General features: G+C 41.1%; 1 protein-coding gene across 1 annotated transcript in view; it reads left to right on the top strand.

Moving 5' to 3' along the window:
- myripa (myosin VIIA and Rab interacting protein a) overlaps positions 1–2,611 on the top strand; it is a gene marked incomplete at its 5' end in the record, with an annotated part of 143,237 nt that extends 140,626 nt beyond the window's left edge. The window contains one exon of the mRNA XM_084327597.1: positions 2,486–2,611. Coding sequence (XP_084183723.1) covers positions 2,486–2,529 — 44 coding nt within the window. The 3' untranslated portion in view covers positions 2,530–2,611. The remainder of the gene's footprint in view (positions 1–2,485) is intronic.
- Positions 2,612–23,389: the final 20,778 nt, after the last annotated feature.

Here is a 23,389-nt window from a genome sequence, read left to right as displayed (position 1 = left end):
GGAAACGCGGGGTCTCGAACTCGGGTCGCCCGCTTGCCAGGAGCGAACACTGGCCGTTGCACCACTGTGCCAGACGGGATATATCCATTGTATTATCCATCAATGCACAAGAGACCCGTGTTTCGAATATTTTTCTTTTGAATGAAGTTTTATCTCTTTATTCTCAAATGCATTAATGTGACGTCAACGGCTCATTCAATTTCTCAAATCCGTCAAACAGCGCATCTCATCAGACATTTTAATCCCAGTTACAATATCACAATAACGTGTGAGTGATGATACAATTCAACAATCCTCAGAGTCCTCGTAATTCATAATCCACAAAAACCACAATCCACGCATAGACACTTCAATTTTATGCTTGAATGAAACACAATCCGGGCGCTCCGTTAAGCAAATCTACAGCGGAGAATATATGAAACTAATCAGAGCCAAACGGCCGATAGGTTTCATTCATTAAAAATATCCCCGCGGGATTCACATTTGCAATGCGCCGTTATTAAAATAACCACATGCAGCGTGTATCGCACTCCGAGCGCCGTATATGACGTGCATTATTTTATTTAGGACAAAGTACATCTATAGGCTGAATATGATTTATTATCAGCATTTAGTTCTATTATTATACATTTCAAAAGCCGCCTCTAGGAAAACGAAGCACAGAAACATAATTCAGAATGGTATAATGCAGATCTAGACTGTGAGAATCATTTCAGGAAGCGAGCTGGCATTTCTTTGCGGGGGCGTGGCCATGGTTCATCCAGCTAACTGAATTTAACCCTGCTCTCGACCAGGCTCAAACTTTTTGATCTGTTGTCATGGTGATTTAGACAATCGAGGTACGGGGAACGGGGCCCAGAGCTGCTCACCATATCTCACTAGTTGTTCCCAGTGTTAACACTTCCTTTGGTCAATCCTCCTTCCAATTTGCTGCTCCCAGCAGTTGGAACACGCACCTGCAACTGTCACCCAGCCGTTTAACTGTAATTTGTCTAATTACTTGAGTCAATATTTACTATACATTGTCAGCTAATATTTTACCGATTGTGTTCATTCTGTATTTCATTCCGTATTATTATTATCATTATCATTATTATTATTATTATTATTATTATTATTATTATTATTATTATTATTATTATTATTATTATTATTATTATTATTATTATTATTATTATTATTATTATTATTATTATTATTATTATTATTATTATTATTATTATTATTATTATTATTATATACCTACATCCTTCTATATACCTACTTATACACCTGCATATAACTGTATGATAGCATGTACAGTATATACCATATATATGTATTTATTCTTAACGTATATATACTGTATTTATCCACATCTGTTTGTACACACCTGCATATAATATATCCTTTTTACATAAGTGTAGATAATATATCTGTACACATCCCTTACCTACTCTTACTAGTTATACTGCTGGCCAGTATGACTTACTACTACCATAGTGTCTTTATACCTGTATCACTGTACATATTAATACTACAACTCTGTACATACATCTGATTAGCACTACACTCAGTAGTACTAATTTATATATCTTATACAGTTCAATCACATGTACATTGTATATTACTATTGCACTTTACTGTTACATTTGCACTGTGGTTAGGTGCCAAACTTATTTTCATTGTACTGTACTTGTGTAAACATTTCGATTATGCTTGTTCTGCATAACTTTCCCAAAAGCTCAAAAATAGACTGCAGGTTGCACAGAACAATGTGTGTAAATACATGTTAAACGCCCCTCTCAGGACACATATAGGATCGATAGAAAGAAAAGAAGTAGAGTAAAGAAGAGCTAAACCACATGTATAACATTGTTAACGACAGGGCCCCTGAATATTTGAAATGTCATGTGGTTATGGTAAGAGAGCTACACAATCATAACACCAGAGCTAGCATTATATCTTGCAGTGTTCTTAAAGTTAGGAGTAAGATAGCAAGAAGCTCCTTTTTTTTTTTTTTTTTAACACAGGTGTTGTACTTTGGAATGAACTACCTCTGCCGACCAAGCAAAGTCAAACCAAAAGCATTTTTTAAATAAAGGTAAAGGCTAAATTATGGGAAGAGCAAATGGCTCAGCAGCCACAGGGCAGACAATCTGATTCCAGAGCTAGAGTAGACAGGGGTACTGTACTCTAGTTATTCCCAGTAGGCTATAGGTGCTGTGTTTTTATGTTTTATTATTTTTTTTTTTTTTAATGTTTTTATGTCTTCCATCGAGGACCACCTTGGAAACAAGTGTTTTAATTCATGCTTTTAGGTGATATCCTCAGGAATACAAATTGGTCATGATAATTTGTTTTTATGATGTGTTTGTAATTTCCAAATAAAAATCAAATCAAATCAAATCAATATAACATTTAAATACATTTGAATTTATTCTAATTTAATTTGAATCAGACAGTACACTAAATACCGTTTCTTTGTTCCACCGTGTCTGGTTAGAAAAAAAGAGAGACCCTATAAAGATCCAGCCAGGACCCTCGTAGTATCAACTAACCTCACAGCGGTGCCTTGAGACTCTGCAGCCTACAGGTCCTCTCACTGGGCTGGTAGGACGGACGCCTTGACCTCACACTTCACTAAGAAAACACCTTCAGTGACTACAGGACAGTGCTATTTCACGGAATCTCCACACGTTATGTGAACAAGGTTGTTGTACAGTATGTACTGTAGGTCTTTTTTGCAGTGGTGAAATTAATACAAATTATATGTAAAAAAAAAAATGATGTAAAAGATATTGCTAATGTTCAGAGCAAAATCTGTTTTTGTAGGCTATAGGGCATATATCTTACCTGTAAATATGACATTGAGGAAAATGTAAATCTTTTTTTGTTTGTTTGTAATAACTAGTTCAAGAGCCAAGCACGTCATACTCAAACAGTGGAGAAGACCGTTTTGGTCAGTAAGAATGCTTGAAAGACTGATGAGAAAACCAAGGAAAGTCTGCTTCAGGTGAAAACATGAAATAAAAGCCTTTAATAAATGACTTAAAACGTCCAGACTAGGGCCTTTATCAGGGAGTGCAAGTGTGAACATGTCATAATTTGTACATCTCCTATTTCTTTTTTTGATCCACTTTTTCTCCCCATTTTCTATTTTTCTCCCATCCCAATTTCGTATTATCCAATTCTTCCCTCCCCTGTCTTGAACGTTGCTAGACTATGCCTCCCACTGGTCGGCTATAGTGAGGATAGAAGCCTTGCATCACGTGTCCCCTCCGGTACACGAGGAGGTAGCCTGTCGCATCTTTTCACCGCAGCAGCTCGAACTCTCAGTGGCGAGGAGTAACGCGTGGGAGGCTGACGCTGCCCCCGCTATTTCCTGTTTCCGGCGCACCGGCGTCACCCAACCGACCTGTGGGAGTCGCTGTCCACAACGTCCAATCCCCACCCACCGGCTTTCCCACCCTCTAACACTTGCCAATTGTGTTAGTATGAACGACTGGCCAGCCGGTAGCAACGCCGAGAGCTGGGCTCGAACCCAGCGTCTCCTGCGTTAGTGGCGAGCGCCTTTCCCACTGCGCCAATCAGCCGCCCCGTATATCTCCTATTTCTATGTGTTGGGACTCAACCTTAGGCTAAGGTGAGGTAAGGAACAAGTATGGTTAAGGTAAGCATAAAGGATAATACCGGGCTAGGGAGGCGAAGCGGCAGTGTTAAAGCCCGACCCTGGTTAGCTGGCGGCTAAGTAGCTTGTGCTACTTTCCATAGTAAAGGGGACACATCTTACAGCAAACAAACAAAGCACCAGATGAGGTTGAAAATCACTTGTCACCACCTTCCGTTACAAAAGCAATCATGTGATGGACATACATTTGTCATTTCTGTTGAAAAAGGCTTGGGTACAAGGCGGTTTACTTTAGGATGTAGAATATTGTCACCTGACCACACTCCTGCAACACTTACCCCGCGATGCTTGACTGTTGGTGTGAAAAGTCTAATTAGCAAAGTTCGGTAGTAGCCTAGATCGTTTCCTAGCAAGCGTAATGAACAACACATTCTTGTTTCTAGCCCTGCTAGGCCGCAAGGGGCTTTTAAGGATGACGGTCTGTCGGTCTCACTTGATCCAAGTGTAACTGAGTGGATTTTAACCTGGGACCATAGGATCCACAGGTGGTCGCACTAACCAGCTGAGCTAAAGGGTCTGACCTGCTAGCGGATGCTTGTTGACTGCGACCAACTCCTCAGTAGTTTACAGTCGTCCTCCCCCCAAGAAGTGCGTCCTCGCACTTTATTTTGTCAATGCGCGCATTTCCCCAGGTTTATTTTTTTAATTATTATCTTTTTTCCCCCCTCCTTCTTTTTTCCGATTTTTCTCCCATCCCACTGTTAGTCGTTATGCCAATTCCCAACCCCCTTCCTGGTTGTTGCGCACTTTCCCCTATTGTTGGTCCGAGAGGCCGGAGACTGTCACATGCTTTCCTCCGACGCATGTGCAGCCAGCCGGCAGCCAGCCAGCCTGGCCGCGCAGATTCTCACTGGGAGAGTGTAACGTGTGGGAGGCCGCACTACCTCTCACCAGATCCTACCTTCGCTGAGCAGGCGTCCCGACCGAACTGTAGGGGTCGCTGTCCACAACGCCCAGGACCCACCCACGGCTCCCCTCCCCCTAACTCAGCCAAACGAGTTAGTATAGCGATCAGCCCGAGCCAAGGCAATGCTGACTCTCCGGGAGTCGAGACAGCAGCCTCTTGCATTGGTGACGAGCACAATCTCCGTTACGCCACCTGACCGCCATTTCCCCAGGGTTAAGGCACTGAGATCCACCCCATTGCTGCCTAACCCTGTGGACAGATTCACAGGGCAGTGAGATCCCACCGCTGCCACCAATGTAACTGAGTGGATTTGAAACTGGGACCATAGGATCATGGTTGACTATGACGACTCATCAGTAGTTTACACTAGTGTGGCGTGCGCTAGTAACGGCAATGTAAATTCAGTCCAAACATTAGGGTGCCAAGGTAGCAAATGGCTGTATGGCAACGTAGTAAGTTAGTAACCAGTCGTTCTCAAATCTCCTGTTAGGAGCTTTTAGACTCTGAACTACAAGCATTTCAAGAGTCTAAATGATCATTCTACTGATTATTACCAAAATGTTTTTGTTGCGAGGTAGAAAGTTCCCCACACCAGAGTTGGTACATATAATTTTTGTGATTTTTCATGGTTTTCACATTTTCATTGTCCTTAAATACTTGCTGTAGTTCCCAGCGTGACGTTGTGGTACCCGGAAGTGATTGCACAAGTATGTACATGTACCTGAGCTGTAGTCGGAATAATAAAGTGTCAAACTAAAGTAGTGGTCCGGTAATCATTGTTATACAGGTGAGATAAAGAAGTCCTCAGGATATAACACAAAGCACTGCCAACCTTAGCATAACCCCTCACCTAACACTATACAAACTAGAGTGCATTAGCATGGTTCTCCCAGAGTTGCTCAAAAGTGAATGCTAACCGTTTCATTTATGTGAATGGAAAATGCTAAAACTATTAGCGCCATACTCCGGGAGGTATAGTTGAATAAAAACACGGATTTGGGTGGTCTAACCTAGTTTGTAAGTTAAGTCGATTAAGTAGGGTGCATTTTATAGATTGTCATTTATGTTTGTATGAGTCTATACATAATTCTACTCATTATATCTTTAATCATTCCACCATTAACTGGGTGGTTAATAACACATTTTTCTGTGGTGTGACAAACTCAGAACACATATTTATTATTGCTTTAGAGGGACTTTAAATGTACAATGTGTATGTTTCTGCTGCTAGGAGTCTCTCCTCAAAACAATAGCAAAAGATGGCTTTGATTACGTCGTAAAGGAGCGTGGGATCATGGAAGTCATTGTCTTCATTGTTAAAATGTACATTTCTTTGATTTTAGCTAGATTAAGAATTCAAATTAGCCTGAAATGGTTTGAAAGCAACATGGGTATCACCCAAATCTCTATTAATCACAGAGTTAATAAGTAGCTCAAAAGTGTTAGCACAGCAACGCTAATGTTAACCGTTTCATGCATGGAAAATGCTAGCACCATTAGTGCCATACTCCGGGAGATATAGTTAAATACACCTAGTTTGTTAGTTAGGGTTTAGTCAATCTTTCTAACCAGTAGGGTCCATTTCATAGATATGGTAGTTTATAGCAAAACGTTTCAGTTTTTTTATGGAAAATAAAACTATAGCTACTTCTGTAAAAAGAAAAGAAAGGGGTTAGGGTAAGAAAAGCTACTTTCGCTAAAAGGGAGCTATCAATCAAGCGTGATCTGATCACGCCCCTAAAGAGCCATCTCACAGCACGGCAGTTCGACATGCTGCCGAGTGGGTCACTGGGTCAGGGGGGGTATGACACCATTGACAGGCGACCACAGAGACTAAAAAGAAGAAGAAAAACAAAACTTGGTTAAACTTACAGATTTCTCAGGGTTTGAACATTGTCTGAAACATTTGGGTATAATGTAAGTACACAACTCAACAACATACAGTATAATAACATAGGTCTAGTCGTTTTTGTACATTTTAATGGAGACATTTTACATCTTTAAATTCCACCAATTGAATTCCATTGGAGTGGAGGGATAAATATGAACTCATACGACATCAGAATCGGAACTATACGGTTGGTTGTTCTATATAATATATTAAATTATATAATTTATATAATATTTATATAATATTCTATAATAATTTTGTTTGTCTGTCAACACTATATCTCGTAGTGGCTGGATTGCCATAAAATTTTCTGTGCACATTCATGACTCCAAATGGAAGAATAGATTTTGGTGACCCTGGGTTCTTTCCTCTGCCACCCACCATCAGACCAAAACGTTTCACATCCATTTGTCATACAGCTGCAACATTTGTTGTGTACATTCATGACCCGAAGATTAATGGAACCTTTTGATTTCGGTGACTCCATGACCTTTCCTCTAGCGCCACCATCAGGATAGTATCTCCTCACCTGTTAGTCATACAAGATAACATTCCACTGTCGTACTTGTATAATGATGTGTACGTGACAAATAAACACTAAGGTTTGGGGAAAATAGGATAGAAAATGTAGTTGACCTTTCAACCCATGGATAAATAAAGCCATTGGCATACAGTACAGGTGCTGTAAGTGGTGTTTTTTGTTAAAATAAGTGGTCTACTGTACATGTTAAAATAATAGCTCTTTCCTGGTATCCTGTTCCCACTTTACCCACTAGTTTTAAGCAAATATGGGCTTTAAACAAGTAAAATAATCTGTCTTGGCAAGATTTCCTGAAATAAGTTAAAATATTTAGGGTTTTCGCCTGATTGGATAAAGTGGGAAGGGATACCAGGAAATGTATTTTCTGTTTACTGCTGAGTGGAGGGACTGAGAGAGGCCCATGTTACTGACCAAACACTATATCGGTGATGGCTGTCAGAATGTAGAGCTATTTAACAGTTATTTTAACTAGAAAACACCACTTACAGCCCCTTTAACCAAGGAGACAACTCTTATGCTATGATCAACTATCCAAAAACAAAACCAACAATGAGTTACTGTATGAAACTTGTGATTAATACTTATTTTACACGTTTGTCAAATTAATAAACAGATTAGAGCTATCAGAAATCCTTAAAAAAAAAACTGTATAATGTTCGTTATCAGTCATTTCTTATACTGTCATACTGTATGTTGATTAACTGTTCACTATGGAATATACAGGACCTTTTTTTCAGGTAAACATTTTGCATTAAGGTGTGTGGTTGTTTGTAATCGTGTATGTTTGATTTTACATTGTAAATTGTGTACAATAAAATTATCTGCAAATTGTTCACGGTTTTATGCATTTATTTGGATTAACTACAAATTAAATACATTTTAAATAAGTCAACATTTTCTTCCTGTTATTAAAATTTTACATTTTGGCCTCCATACTCCAGGAAGTAAATTCACAGATGTAAACAAAATTGGAAAAGCCACTTTGCGTGCCTCCTTACAACCTGGCTGCATTTGATTAAAATTACCATTTAAAAAAGGACCATACCAGTTTATTTATTTTATTATAATTTTTTTAACATGTGGGTTCCAAGTCATTCTTGCCTCGATACAGAAATCACTGTGCTGTACTTTTTTCACAAAATTTGACTGGTTTGGTAGTTCAATTGGGTAGTTATTTTCTCCCGATTCGCCACTGCCATTGGCATTGAGTATATCTGAAAATGTGTAGAGCAACGTTTCAGGGGCATTTTAGTCTGATGTTTGAGCTGTACTGTACTGTACCCATTCTGCAATCTGTTAATAAACTTTTCAATCAATCAATCAATCAATCATGTGGTGATCTTCAAGGGATTATTTGGTGTTTTAACCCTTATACTACTAACCCGTATACTACTAACATGGACTTGGAACCCACATGTCAAAAAGACTGGTATGGTCCCTTTTACGTGGATTCAAAAGAGAAAAAATAACGTATTTGTGAAATGACCTACAGATTGGAATGCTTCATTTGAGGTACATCGTCGTGTCTCTAGGGCAGACGAAGGTGGATGAAATCGTGAGGAATTGAGTGTGTTTTGGAGCAGAGGAAGTGGCACTTGAATGCAACATTCTTCCTTCTGGAGGAGGAGGATGAGTGGGCTTTTGAGAATTCAGGGGAATAACAGGGACAAACACGCTGGAGAGACATATGCAGACGTGGGGAAATAACCCATAACATTTAATCCAGCTATTGTAATTCAGTAGATTCTTTTGTATAAAACAAGCGGGCAGAAAAGTGGCAATTTTTGAACTTGAGGACTGCATACTTTTTTTGCAAACCAAAACAACATACTTTATCCTTATAGCACATGCATGAGCCTGGTCTCTTTTGAAAGATGACATTCTGAAGTTTCTGATTACAGAAAAGAAATTCACTTTTAGTGCTAACGTAATAGAGTAACATAGGTCTGAACTTGAGTTGTAAAAAAAAAACATGTTACTCAAGTTTTTCTGTAGTAGTTAGTAGTCCAGAGGTAGGATTTCCCCAGAAGGTAGTATGGCTTACAAATCCATACGGAGCCATAGCCTGAAGCCTTATGTAGTACATATCTAAATATCATAAAGATCCATTCAGAAATGAGTGATTCGGAGAGATTTTGGTAAAGTGTACAAAGAAAAACTCAGTTTTCTCATAGACTTCAATTCATTCGGCTGTTTTGCTCTTCCTGTTTATTTAGATCCCCATGTGGGGTATCATTGGAAAGCCACACTCATTGGTTACAACGACCCACAATCATTTTAGAGATCGGATGTAGATTGACGGAACTACTGCACCCTGAGTCGGGAGTGGTATTTTGCGCAATACCGTGTACTTTGCACAAGCCTCAAATACCGGCATGTAACTCGAGAACCGCTGAACGGATTTTGTCGCTATCGACAGGCAACAAATAAGCCTTCAATTTGATATATATATATATATATATATATCTTGTATTACAAAATATGCACACCCGAGCCACTAGGGGCCGCCAAAGTGCCAGTTGCAAAAAATCCGAAAAACGTCCCGTATGAGGGACGTTGCAGCTTAAGAGGATCTAAAACACTCATGTCATTCTGGACATTACAACCCTGGGCTTATGTTATTGACATGGCGAAAATGATTTTTTTAGTGTGCCACTCTTTCTTAAGTCATTCTCTACTGAAAGGACAACACTGGTACAATTTAACTTTAGCTTATTGCCAGCATCAAATCTTAAGGGACACACCAACAGTATGGGAAATGTGCTTACTGTCTTAGAGTTAGACAAGATAAGATACCAGTTTCCTCTCTGTGCATTCAGTAGAAAGCTACCTGGCTGCAAGCTAGCATAGCTTAGCACAAATTAATGGAAGCGGATATGGATCAGCTAGCCTCGTTCTTGGCCAAATACACCTCTCCCAGAGTTTTAAGATATATAGGATAGTGGTCCATATCCACTTCTGTTCATTTGTGCTAAGCTAGGCTAGCTTGCAGCCAGATCGCGTTCTACTGAACGCACAGAGGAAACCGGTAACCATGTTCTTGTCGGACTCTGGAGAAGACGGTAAGCGCATTTCCCATAATATTGGCGTGTTCCTTTAACCTAACTCTACTATACTATTTTCAAGATTTAGAGCGACGCAATCCAAGTTGGAGTCTGAGAGTATCTCTCGATAAAAAGCGATCAGCATCATCATTTCTGGTATATTCATTCTATTTGCATGTTTTTGCCATAATGTATCACACTTCTGAGGCAATAAGTATTGTATGTCTTTTTGACTGAGTCATATGTTATCATGGACATACTGACCTCTGCAAACACAACAGATTGTAAAATGAGAAAGGAGGTTTGTACATAAAAGTCAGACAAAATAAACCAGACAATATAGATGAGTGTGATCTGATGCCGATGATGAGCCGAAAGTAAAATCATACGAGTGTTATCGTTTGAAGTATAATTTCACTGCAGTAAGTAACAGAACGTAGGTAACACTAGGGTTGGGTATCGAACTCTTCACGTTCGATGATTCACTTTAGATCAATTGGTACCGTTACATGTTTAGTACTGTACCCATTCTGCAATCTGTTAATAAAATGTTCAATCAATCAATAGTATAAAAGTGTAATATGTGAGTTATATTACTTACAAATACAAATACTATATTACTGCCCCGTCTCTTGGGTCTTTAGAGAGACCAGATGAGGTCAGAGGAGTTTGATGATATTTACTGAGGATGGCCAGATAATGTTGATATTTAAACATTTAAAAACATAATACATGATCATGCAATTTATTTTGTGTGGTGTGTTACAACAATAAATAAAAACAAAATAAATAACAATGTTGAAATTGAGATGTTTGGACTTATTTTTTACAACTGAAACAAATTTTTTGTTATTACAGAGAAAGTTAAATACCGAAAAAAGGTACCATTGGGTACCGATACCGAACTGTAGGAACTGGTACTGGTATCAGTTCAAACGTGAACGGTATCCAACCAACCCTAGGTAACACATATGTCAGCACTGTCTCCGGAGAGATTAACACAAAACATACATTGAAGGAACGTCATCTCTTCCCCTCTGTGACGACGCAGTAAACATGAGCCCTGAGCACGGTAAACACAGTAAGTTAGTTTGGATCTATTTGTCCTTCTGACGTCAACGTCTTGTTCACACGAACCTGTCACGAAACAGACAGGCGGTGGGATTATTTACATTGGCGTGCGGTCTATGCGGGTCACATTTCTCCTTTTTGTTAGTCACAGCAAATCCCTGGATAAGGTACAGTTCCACAAGAAAACACCATCAGGCAGCCACACCGCCCACAGCCTGGTCATTAGTAAAAATGTCATTATATACTTTAGCGCTGAACTTTACTTCCTCACAGAGGTCTTGAGATGTCCTTTCTGAAACGCTCAGATTCCATCCTCAAGATGAATTTGAGAAAACAAGTCGAACACGACGACAGAATATCGGGGGCTTTTTCAAGGAAGTCCCTCGCTTCATCATAGCCCCCCCCCCCCCACATAGAGAGCCAGCTCTATCCCAAAGCTCTCTGGGATATGTAGTTCTCTGCTTTTGGGGGGTCAGGAGCTCTCCGAAACCAGGAAGCGCTCCCTCTGGTCGGGGACGATGAAGATGCTTTGGTCGCTCTCCCTCCTGGCTGTTATGATGAAGGCCTGCTTGGGGTCGACCACCACCATGCTGTCCTTGTCCTGGCCCACCGCCTCCACCTCGGCGTAGGAGGGATTGCCTGAACTCCGGCGAAACTTCATGACCGGCCAGCGGATGGGGCGTCTCTGGAGGTTTGGGGAGCACAGTATGACAAAGTAAATTAATATAGAGGGGTGGACTGATGTGTGGAATGATAGATAAAGTCCATTTTAGGTCATACAGTTCTGGTCATTCTCTCCAGAACCCGACGGGGCTGGCCCTCTACAGCCCCATCTCGCTGAAAATGTGGAAATAAAGTATTAATCGACCACAGGAAAAAAGGTACATAATGTACGTTATGGATATAAGTAATATATTTACGTATTGTATCGAAAATGTATACTGTACATGTTACACATATTCATTTATTTTTTAACTTTTTACATTTATAGAAAACCTTTAATTTCCCCTGCTGGGGATGGAACCCTAACCTTAACCATAACTTTGTCTTAACCATAACCGTTAAGCGAATGTTAAAACTAACCTCAACTCTTATTATAATCATAGTGAGATAGTGGTGAGAGCACTTGCCTGCAACTGCAATGATAGTTGGTTCAACTCCTGGTTGCAGCGTTTGTTTGCCTTTTGCCCATACAATGTGTAAATATATTACTTATGACTATAACATAACGTACATTATGCACCTTGTCATCGATTAGTACTTTATTTAAGTTTTCTGATGAGACTGTGTTGCCCTCTACAACAGCTTCATATAACTGCTAAATCTTTCACTAATAACCCAGAAGTGCAAAGTGTGTGTAAACTGACCTCTATGAAGAACAGGCTGGCACTGGAGGTGGGGTGGTTGTACATGTAGATGGTCAGGACGACTGCGGTTGCCATGACGACCATCACCAGGACGATTCCCACTAGGAGACCGGTCTGCAGGCGCGTCTCACTCTCCTGGACCTGACTGGCCTCCCTAACTGCTGTCAACGTGTCATTATGAGACTCAGTAATGCCAGTCATATTCTCATATTCAATAGACTTTTTTTGCTCCTCAGATCAACATTTTAGATCTACAAACAAATGGTGTAACAATTGCAGAAACTGATATAGCATATTTTATTGTGTTGATAAGGGGTGGGAAAAATGGATAGAGCATAGCATGACAATTTTGTCTGGCAATGTTGTATCGATACAAAGTATCAATATTTTCTCTCTTTTTTTTGGGCTGCAATACAAATTATTGAAGTGAGATGAACAGACTGAAAACGTTATCTTATTAGATGAAACAGATGTTGACAGTTTCTTTGGGGACATAATTTGCAGTTGAAAAAAGGTAATAAATCGCAATATATGTATATGTACCGCAATACTATCGTATCGTACCTTAAGTATCGTGATAATTATCATGTTTTAAAGGATTCTATTTTTCCATTTATTAGTACAGTGCTATTTATCTTTGTACTCTGTAAGATGTATTGATATTTACATGATTGTAAATACTCAACGACATTGAACGCGAGGGCTGCGCCTCAATGTAATTCTGAGTCTAAACAAAGGAATGAACAGTATCGTATCGTACCAACAAATACTGAACACTGCGAAAGGTATATCTCAGTAACATCACACCGATTCATAAACACACGGGCCAACTTACGAGCTTCGTTGATGTGAAGAGAAATCTTCGTGACATCTAGAAGGGAAAAAAACAAAAAGAAAGATTGACTTATAACATCTCAGAAGAAAACCGTTCCAGGAGGAACGTGTCAAAGCAAACAGTAGAGTGGCCGGGGCCTACGTATGCGTAGACGCTGTCGCTTCCGCAGCACAGTCGTCACCTATTCTGACCGCGCGCCAGAACACAGGCGGATACACACGCGCAGTCTTCCTTCAATAGCTGAGGGCAGTATGCAGTATTTAACATGGCGTCGTATACACTGGGCTCCGAGCTGACAGAGGGCTGGGAAATAGTTGACCACTTGACCCTCCGCCTCGCGGAATAACTCGGCCCCGAATACCATGCAATAACAACGGGCCCTTATTGATAAGACCGTAATGACAGCAGCCCTACCCCGGACTGAAATAACAACGGGCCCTTATTGATAAGACCGTAATGACAGCAGCCCTACCCCGGACTGAAATAACAACGGGCCCTTATTGATAAGACCGTAATGACAGCAGCCCTACCCCGGACTGAAATAACAACGGGCCCTTATTGATAAGACCGTAATGACAGCAGCCCTACCCCGGACTGAAATAACAACGGGCCCTTATTGATAAGACCGTAATGACAGCAGCCCTACCCCGGACTGAAATAACAACGGGCCCTTATTGATAAGACCGTAATGACACCAGCCCTACCCCGGACTGAAATACAGTAACAACGGGCCCTTATTGATAAGACCGTAATGACAGCAGCCCTACCCCGGACTGAAATAACGTGCGACTGGAAATTACTGTATCTTAAGAAGGTACTAATCAAAAGATCGGAAGCCGCGACCGGAAAGGGATCGAACGTGGAGACTTGGTGAGGCCTTGTGGAATTCCAGCTTCGTCCCACGCTCTCGCCAGGGACCACCTCTCAAGACTGTGGTTTTGTGAGCTCGTTTTGTGAGCTTGCAAAGCATGTCTATGAGACCTCCAAGCAGGAGCAACGCGTGGCTTTTACCGTGTAAATGGACTGTGTTTATATAAAGCTTTTATCCAAAGCACCACACCAACGGTGGAGGCGACCATGCAAGGTGCCGACCTGCTCATCGGGAGCAGTTAGGGGGTTAAGTGTCCTGCTCAAGGACACTTCGACACGCTGGCCGGGAGGAGCACGACCGCTCTACCTCCTTCTTCTTTCGTGTAACGTCAGAGGTCCAACTCCCTATCTTGTAGCCATGCCCTTAATTCTGGTCCCACATCAAAGAGGCTGGCTTCCGAGGGTGGTTTGTATAGGGGGCAGATGGTCAGGATGTGGTCAACAGTCTGCTCAGGGTCTCCACACTCACATGCAGCCACTGTCTCCCATGTCTTCCCTGTCACACTCAGTAGGAGCATGATGTCATCTGTGGACTCCATACCATACTAAATGGTAAATGGTGCATTTATATTTATATATTTACATTTTTGTCCCCCACATTCACCCATTCACTCACATTCACACACCGACAGCGGAGGCGACCATGCAAGGTGCCAAGCTGCTCATCGGGAGCAGTTAGGGGGTTAAGTGTCTTGCTGAAGTACACTTCGACATGCTGCCCAGGAGGAGCGGGAATCGAACCGGGAACCTTCCGACCCGCTCTACCTCCCGAGCCCCTACAACACAGTAAAGGTTTGGCGCCACTGCACGTTGAGTACTAAAACTCAAATCCAAAACGCTACACCGGCAGCGATGTTGTCGTACTAACTCTCTGTAGGGCTGCTGCTGCTGGGTGTCTGGGGAGCGCAGAGGGTCCTCAGGGTGGTGCTCGTGGTCTTTGGGGGGGTGGTGGTGGTGGTGGTGGAGGTCTGTGTGACGGGGGTGGAGGTGGTGCCGGTGGTTCCCTGCTGGGCTGTGGTTGTCGTGGCGACCGAGGTGGTGGTGTGCGTGAGGTTCTGAGACGCCGTGTCCAGGATGTTCTTCATTGGGACACAGCTTGGGTCCTTTTTCTGCAAAAGATTATAAAAAGTTCCATTTAGATTCTTATCTAAACAGGTGCAACTTCATAGTTCTATCATAGTTCTTTTAATTTTTTATTTATTCATACAGGTAAGCACTGTGAGACCGAGGTCTCTTCTTCATGAGTGACCCGTTTACAATAGACAATAATAGAAAACACAATGGGAACCAGAATCATGTCTGGCAAATTACTAGGTTTGGGTTCTGTACTTTTAATGGTACTGACCGAGTAGTACCAATTCACTTTAGATCAATCGGTACCAAATTTGGTGTAATTATAATAATTATTATTTTATTATTACTGAAATGACTCCCGATGGGTGGAGCATCCCTTTAAAAGCTAGGTGATACGCACCTCCTCAAGGCAGCCATGGTCGACCCAGTCCTGTCGGTTACGGTCAAAACCACTGGAGCATCTAATGAAGGAACCAAAATTACATTTGTGTTATTCATATCATTCATACAGTATAGTGATATGCGACTGTAAGTCATACTGGCCAGCAGCGTAGGAGTAGGTAAGGGATATGTAGAGATATAGATATAGTATCTACAGATGGATATCTACAGATACAGTATGTAAAAGGATTTATATGGATTATACCCTAGGCCTTAATATGAACTGTACTGGTTGTATACGCGTCTGTGTGCCACCATATCATCATGTATGGTCTACACCAGGTTTACTTTAACTTGGTATATCATAAGAATTATGTACTTAATGTAATACTGACCAATGTACTGTATGTACTGTCCAACAACAGAGTTCCTTTGTTTGTATTAAGTATATAACTGACCTCCATATATGACTCTTCACTTCACTGTCTCTTACCCTTCACTTACACCCATCTTCTTGTATTTCTTATTAATGAAAAATGCTGGTTTATTTTTCTCATATTTCTTATATTCAGAATTACTTATATCCCCTCCCCCATGCTGCCATAATGCCTGAATTACCCCAAGGGGATCAATAAAGGAATAATCTTATCTTATCTCATCTATCATATTGAATGTAGAAGTTGTCTTCTGATCTTTATAATATAAATATAATTTAAGTATTACATTCTTCATATTTCATGATTCACTATTCTCCAGAAAAGCATCATTACAACATTCCTTTGGCCTCCAAGGCGTCTCTCTAATAATAATAATAATAATAATAATAATACATCTATTTTATATAGCGCTTTTCCAGATGCTCAAAGACGCTTTACATGGGTAGAAGAAACAAAACTATGGCAAAACAAAAACAGAACAAAAATAATACATGACAAAATCAAATAAAACCGACAGAATTAGAGGTCAAAAGCAAGATTAAAAAGGTGGGTTTTGAGGGCTTATTTAAAAGATGTCAGGGTGTTTGCATCACGGATATGGCTGGGGAGGGCATTCCAGAGGGAGGGGGCAGCAGCAGCAAAGGCCCTGTCACCCCAGGTCCGGAGCTTGGGCGTGTGACGGTGGAGGAGGTTGGACAGGTAGGGAGGGGCAAGGTTGTTGAGGGCTTTACATGTGATGAGAAGTATTTTAAATTGTATCCTGTATTTCATCGGAAGCCAATGGAGGACAGGGGTGATGTGATCAGAGCGACGGGTGGAGGTGAGCATGCGGGCAGCAGAGTTTTGGACATATTGGAGTTTATCTACCTCTGCAGTCGGCTGCACCAGCTGCAGTTGAAGCCGGTGTGAGACGCCACACATGGACCACAGCTGGAGAACTGGACGCACGCTGGGGACACGAGACGACAACACACGGGAAGCACGTGAGAATGTGAAGAGAGAGAGACGGCCTGCTGCAAGGACACTAGGGCTGTCTTAAATACTTCGAAGCTTCGTGCGATGGGCATGGGATTCGAATGGGGGGAAAAAATTCTAATATATTAACACTAGCACAGCCGACAAGGGGTCAAATGACCCCTAGGCATTTTCAATAAATGTATCCTCGTCACTCGGTCGAGCTCCAGCTCTGTCACTCAATGACTTTTCCTAAAAGTACCCGTTTTATCTGGCACGGTTTCTGAAATTTCAAAATGACTTCAGGAAAATGTAATTAGAACGTTATTCCACATAATGGGCCGTTGGAACAGACGAAAGTCACAGCACTTTGCGAGCATCTAGCGCAGGGCTGGCCAACCCATGGCTCGCGAGTTGCATGTGGCTCTTTGCCGGTCAATGTGTGGCTCTTCCATCAAAAAAATAAAAATAATATATATATAATATTTGTTTAAAGGGGAACCATCTTATAAATGGCCTTTTTCAGTGTTTAGCATTGTTTAATAGCTATGTGGACTTATATTAATATGATCTATGTCTCTAATTCTCATATTGGCGCATTCTTCCAATTCTCCTCTCACAATATTCACCCTCACTGAGCTGAGTCATCTGAAAATGTGCTGATCTGTGATGTCAGAGATGTCTCAGCTGCATAATAATGTGCACGGTTGGCCCCTTGCAGCACCACCGTTGCCTCCCAGCCTCAAAACGGCTTAAGATCTTGAGGTAGAAAAATGCTGTTTTTGAGTAGTTGATTAGAAATACAAAACAATGAATTCAAAAAAATAAAAAATTACAGAGGTGTTCCATAGACTCACAGGAATTGTGTAAAAGTGCCCAAATAGTGAAAGAAATAGTAAAATAGTTCCCCTTTAAAAAAAAAAATTATATTTTTTTTACGTCACTCAAACCTACATTTCATTGTGGTAAACCTCATATTTTTATATTCAGAGGTAATTATATAGTTTACACTGTTTATTTTTCTCATATAAGCTGTCGGGTCATCTGACCCGTTCCCGGCGGTAATCAGTGAAATTCTCTCCATGGCTGTGCTAGTGTTAAAAATTAAAAAAATAAATCAATTTTTTATATATTTTTTTGCTCAATCAACTCTGCCTCTCTTTGTTAATTACAACAAGCAATGCTGTTTGTTATTTAAGATGAGGTCGGACTCGGCACTGACAGATTTGTGTTCATTGTGCTGCTTTTATAAAGCCTCAAATGACGGCTTACAATATTTCATGAAAGCAAAGTGTTTTGTTTGTCTAAGATTTAAAAAGGTTTAAACTTTACAGCACTGACAAAGTTGAACAAAGTGCTGTACAAGTCCCACAACATAAAAAAATATATATATATAAAAAATATATATATATATATTTTTTTTTAATCTCGAAGCTTCGAATTAAAATCGAATCTCGGCCCCCCGAAGCTTCGAATGCCAAAAAGAAATGATGGATCAGACCATCTCCTTGTTCACGAGCTGTTGTTTAAAACAAGTTATTACCTCGATTGATGTGTATTTCCTCAGATAGCTGGTATATCTTTCATTGTAATACAGGCTTCAATAGAACTGGCACCAAAGTCTGGCACCAAGCAGAGCATAGAATGCTGGTATTCTGATGTGGTGACCCTTCCTTCTTTTATAGTGTCCTTGGCCTACTGTGAGAGTCTGGAAGCGTGAATACTTTGGGCAGCCGAAGAGTGCTTCCGCGTTGTCGCGATTGGCCAGCGCCCTCCTTCGTGAATACCAGCTCTACGATCGTTTACCCTACGCCGCGCATGAGGCTCCCCCCCAGGTGCTCGTTTGCGTGCTACGGCGCGCATGAGGCTCCCCCAGGTTAATACGCCGCCCTGGTTAATCACAGAACACGCCATATTAGCAACGCTGCACCTATGCATAGCAAAACCTATTAATATTACCTATGTGTTGGCGGAATCGCGTCAATGTAGTGACGACAAAACCTATTAACCTATGTGTTGATGGGAATCGCGTCAATGTAGTGACGAATGCATAATTTAATAATTATTCTAAGTATTGCTATTATTATTATGCATAGCAAAACCTATTAATATTACCTATGTGTTGGCGGAATCGCGTCAATGTAGTGACGACAAAACCTATTAATATTACCTATGTGTTGATGGGAATCGCATCAATGTAGTGACGAATGCATAATTTACACTTGTGCCAATTGCGTGCGTTTGTCTAAGTATTATTATTCTAAGTATTGCTATTATTATTATGCATAGCAAAACCTATTAATATTACCTATGTGTTGGCGGAATCGCGTCAATGTAGTGACAACAAAACCTATTAACCTATGTGTTGATGGGAATCGCGTCAATGTAGTGACGAATGCATAATTAAATTATTATTCTAAGTATTGCTATTATTATTATCTACCGCCGCTGCAAAACCTATTAAAACGCACCTATTAACCTATGTGTTGATGGGAATCGAATGCGCATGCGCGCGTTACCGGCGTAGGGCGAAGCGGGGGTAGGCGGGCGTCGGCCAATCAGGGCAACGCGGAAGCACTCTTCGGCTGCCCAAAGTATTCACGCAGTCTGGAACCCTAAATGAACCTTGTATGATGAACACAGCGTGACTCACTGGGGAGAGGCAGCATCTCCACGGCTGTCCAGTTGGTGATCTTAGACTTCAGGATGTCCACCTTGTGATACTCATAGATGGTCCTCCTGCGCACATCTGGAGTGGAACAAAGAACACAGGTGTTATTAACGGTGCTGTAAGCGAGATGTTATTAAAGGTGCTGTAAGCTAGATGTTATTAAAGGTGCTGTAAGCTAGATGTTATTAAAGGTGCTGTAAGCGAGATGTTATTAAAGGTGATGTAAGCGAGATGTTATTAAAGGTGCTGTAAGCTAGTTGTTATTAAAGGTGCTGTAAGAGAGATGTTATTAAAGGTGCTGTAAGCGAGATGTTATTAAAGGTGCTGTAAGCGAGATGTTATTAAAGGTGCTGTAAGCGAGATGTTATTAAAGGTGCTGTAAGCGAGATGTTATTAAAGGTGCTGTGAGCGAGATGTTATTAAATATGCTGTAAGCGAGATGTTATGTTATTAAAAAAGGTGCTGTAAGTGGTATTCTATTGTTAAAATAAGTGTTAAATAGCTCTACATTCCTACAGCCATCACTGATGTAGAGTGTGGTCAGTAACATGGGTCTCCCAGTCCCTCCTCTCTGCAGTAAACACAAAATACATGTTCTGGTATCCTGTTCCCACTTTATGCAATCAGGAGAGAGAACTCCACATTGCAAAAATTGTCTGACAAATAAGAAATATAATTTATTTTGTTTTAAGCAATAGGCCTATGTGCTTAAAACAATCTACCAGTGCAGTAAGCAAATTTGGCTTGGCAAGATTTCTTGAAATAAGTCAAAAAAATATCTAGGGTTCCCTCTCCTGATTGGATAAAGTGGGAAGGGATACCAGAAAATTTATGTTTCGTTTACTGCAGAGCGGAGGGACTGGGAAACCCATGTTACTGGCCAGACACTCTATATCAGTGATGGCTGTCGGAATATAGAGCTATTATTTTATTATTTGAACGTAGACCACTTATTTGAACAAAGATATACCACTTATAGCACAAATTAAATTGTGGTGAGATTGCAGAATGCATGGCCTCCACACAGGAACACTACTGTGCTACTCACTGTGGTCAGATTGCAGAATGCACGGCCTCCACACAGGAACACGGTGCTACTCACTGTGGTCAGATTGCAGAATGCACGGCCTCCACACAGGAACACGGTGCTACTCACTGGGGATCTGCTCGATGTCGTGCAGCACCACGAAGGCGTCCGACAGGCCCACCTTGACGGGGTGATTCTGAGCCCCGATGTCATTGATGTCAATGGGAATCTGAATAAAGGAACAACATCACATGCAGTTTAGACCTCAGACCTCAGTTTAGTTTGTAGGGCAAATATAACTGAGAGGGCATACATTACCCTCATCTTGCACCTTGTTGCCCATATGTCCAGAGTTAATTATATTGTTATATTGTTTACACTGCCTTTTTATTCTATTTTTACTTCTCCACTGTACTATAATTCTATGTACCATGTCTTCTACTACCTGTACCTCCCCTCGCCCCCATGCTGCTATGGTGCCTGCATTTCCCCAAGGGGATCAATAAAGGAATATCTTATCTTAGACCTCAGTTTAGACCCTTAGGAGGAGGAGGTTTAGACCTCACTAGGGATGTCCGATATTATCGGCCTACCGATATTATCGGCCGATATCGGCATTAAAATGTGATATCGGAAAATTTCGGTATCGGTTAAAAAAAAAAAAAAAAACATATTCTATAACCTTTATTTACCCAGGCAAGTAAGTAAGAACAAATTCAGATTTTATTTATTGTCAAAAGTATGCACAATGTTGTGTTAATTCCACAACAAGAGATATGTAATGTTAATTACCTGAAATTATTAAATTGTTTTGGGGGGGGACCCTGCATATATGGGTTGATATCGGTATCGGAAATTAAGAGTTGGACAATATCGGTATATCGGTATCGGTAAAAAAGCCAATATCGAGCATCCCTAGACCTCAGTGGCTTTCATGTCTTTCTCAGTAGAGGTGGAGGGAGCAGGGAAGAGGGAGGAGGGAGAGGAGGAAGACAGAGGGAGCAGGAAGGAGGGCACCTCTTTGTAGGCAAAGATGATCCTTCCATCGCTGTGCAGCGTGGTCTGGAAGGTGAAGGGTCCCACGTTGAAGTTGTCCTGGAGGTGGACATGGTTCCACTGCACCACCAAGGCTGTGCCTGAAACACACACACACACACACACGCACGGTTCGAGTTATCACCCGAGAGCTATGGGGGCCCCCTGAAAAAAAAAAAAATCCTGAAATTGTGGCTGTTTTTGAAGTCATTTAGAGGAATATCTCATTAGGATTGGAGTCTAATACTAATGAAAACTAATGAAACTGGCCCCCGTAAATGTCCAAACCCCCCCTCCCACCCAACCACCCCCTCCTAATGTACAGTTTCCTCCCCCTCGTATGTATATATTTTCTGTTAGGATCTCTGTTTAACAGTACTGTATATTTGTATATATTGTATGTCACAAATGTAACAGTACTGTATATCTGTATGTCATCATGTATGTCATTAATGTCATGATATATATATCTGTATATTGTGTATGTCATAAATGTTATTATGAATTGAAAATGGGGGACCCTGATGTAAACAAGACAAGCGTCTTTCTCTGGTCTGCATCCCCTTAACAATTGTGTGTATTGAGCCGTACTGTATTGTGCCCATTCTGCAATCTGTTAGTTTTCAATCAATCACATCACACAACAGTCTAATCATTAGACTATTGTGTGATGTCATTATTCAGTCTCATTATTAACCATCAATATGTTCATTTTCTTACTCACCTCTGATATAGAATGCCATATTTACTTATTTGCATTTTGCATCCGATCAAATAATACAACAATTTAATTTGAAAAATTAGACCAAATGTATTAACATGAATGAACATGTATATGTCTCTGCACTTATAAATAAAAAACTAACAAAAAAATCTGGAAAATAAATAGTTGTATGGCACATAACAGCAGCATTTACCTCCATTTACCTCCTTGGCAAATAACCAGCTGTATTTAGTTTTCCAAAAGGTCCACTGACTCGGTCCCCAGCATTGTGGTGGTTGAGCAGCAGCGCAGTCTAGGTGGAGACTCTGGTCTGGCAGTGGCAGCCGCGGTAACATTAATTAACAGGAGCAGGGCTAACACTACTAGCAGTGTCAACCAGTAGCGCTGCTAGCTGCTGCGCTAACAGCATTAGTCAAAAGTCTTTGACTAGTCTTTGGCCTTTTTATAAAGACGAAGCTGTCCAGCCTTGTACAGCCTTGTGGCGGGTTAAGCATTTTTTCCGGCGGCATGTGGTGTACACCGTTTACTTTTTACTTGAGTTGCAGACTCGCAGTTGCAGGACATGAGGACCATGGGCAGCCTGCTGTTTACATAACGTTAAGCTTGCTGCTTCTTCTTCACCAATGGGTTGGAGGAGTAGCGTTAAACATGCTCATGGGTGGGGGAGCTCCAGTAGCTCACCGCGTACCTCGAACGCTATTTCGGCGTCGGGGACAACCGTGCGCGTCACGGATCTGGGGTAGCGAGTTCGACTCCCGGACAAGCCGTACTTTCTCAGAGTGTCTTTCCCCCCATCTATACCCCCATTCAACCTGTTTCTGTCGGTCATACTTGACCAGAAAAAGCAATAAACGCGAAAAGAACCAGCTGACTGGTCAAAGTAAAAAAAA

Source organism: Notolepis coatsorum (assembly GCF_963971535.1).
Source record: "Notolepis coatsorum genome assembly, chromosome: 13".
Taxonomy (NCBI): Eukaryota; Metazoa; Chordata; class Actinopteri; order Aulopiformes; family Paralepididae; genus Notolepis; species Notolepis coatsorum.
Note: the sequence above shows the minus strand (reverse complement) of the source record. Positions and strands in the feature narration are given on the sequence as shown.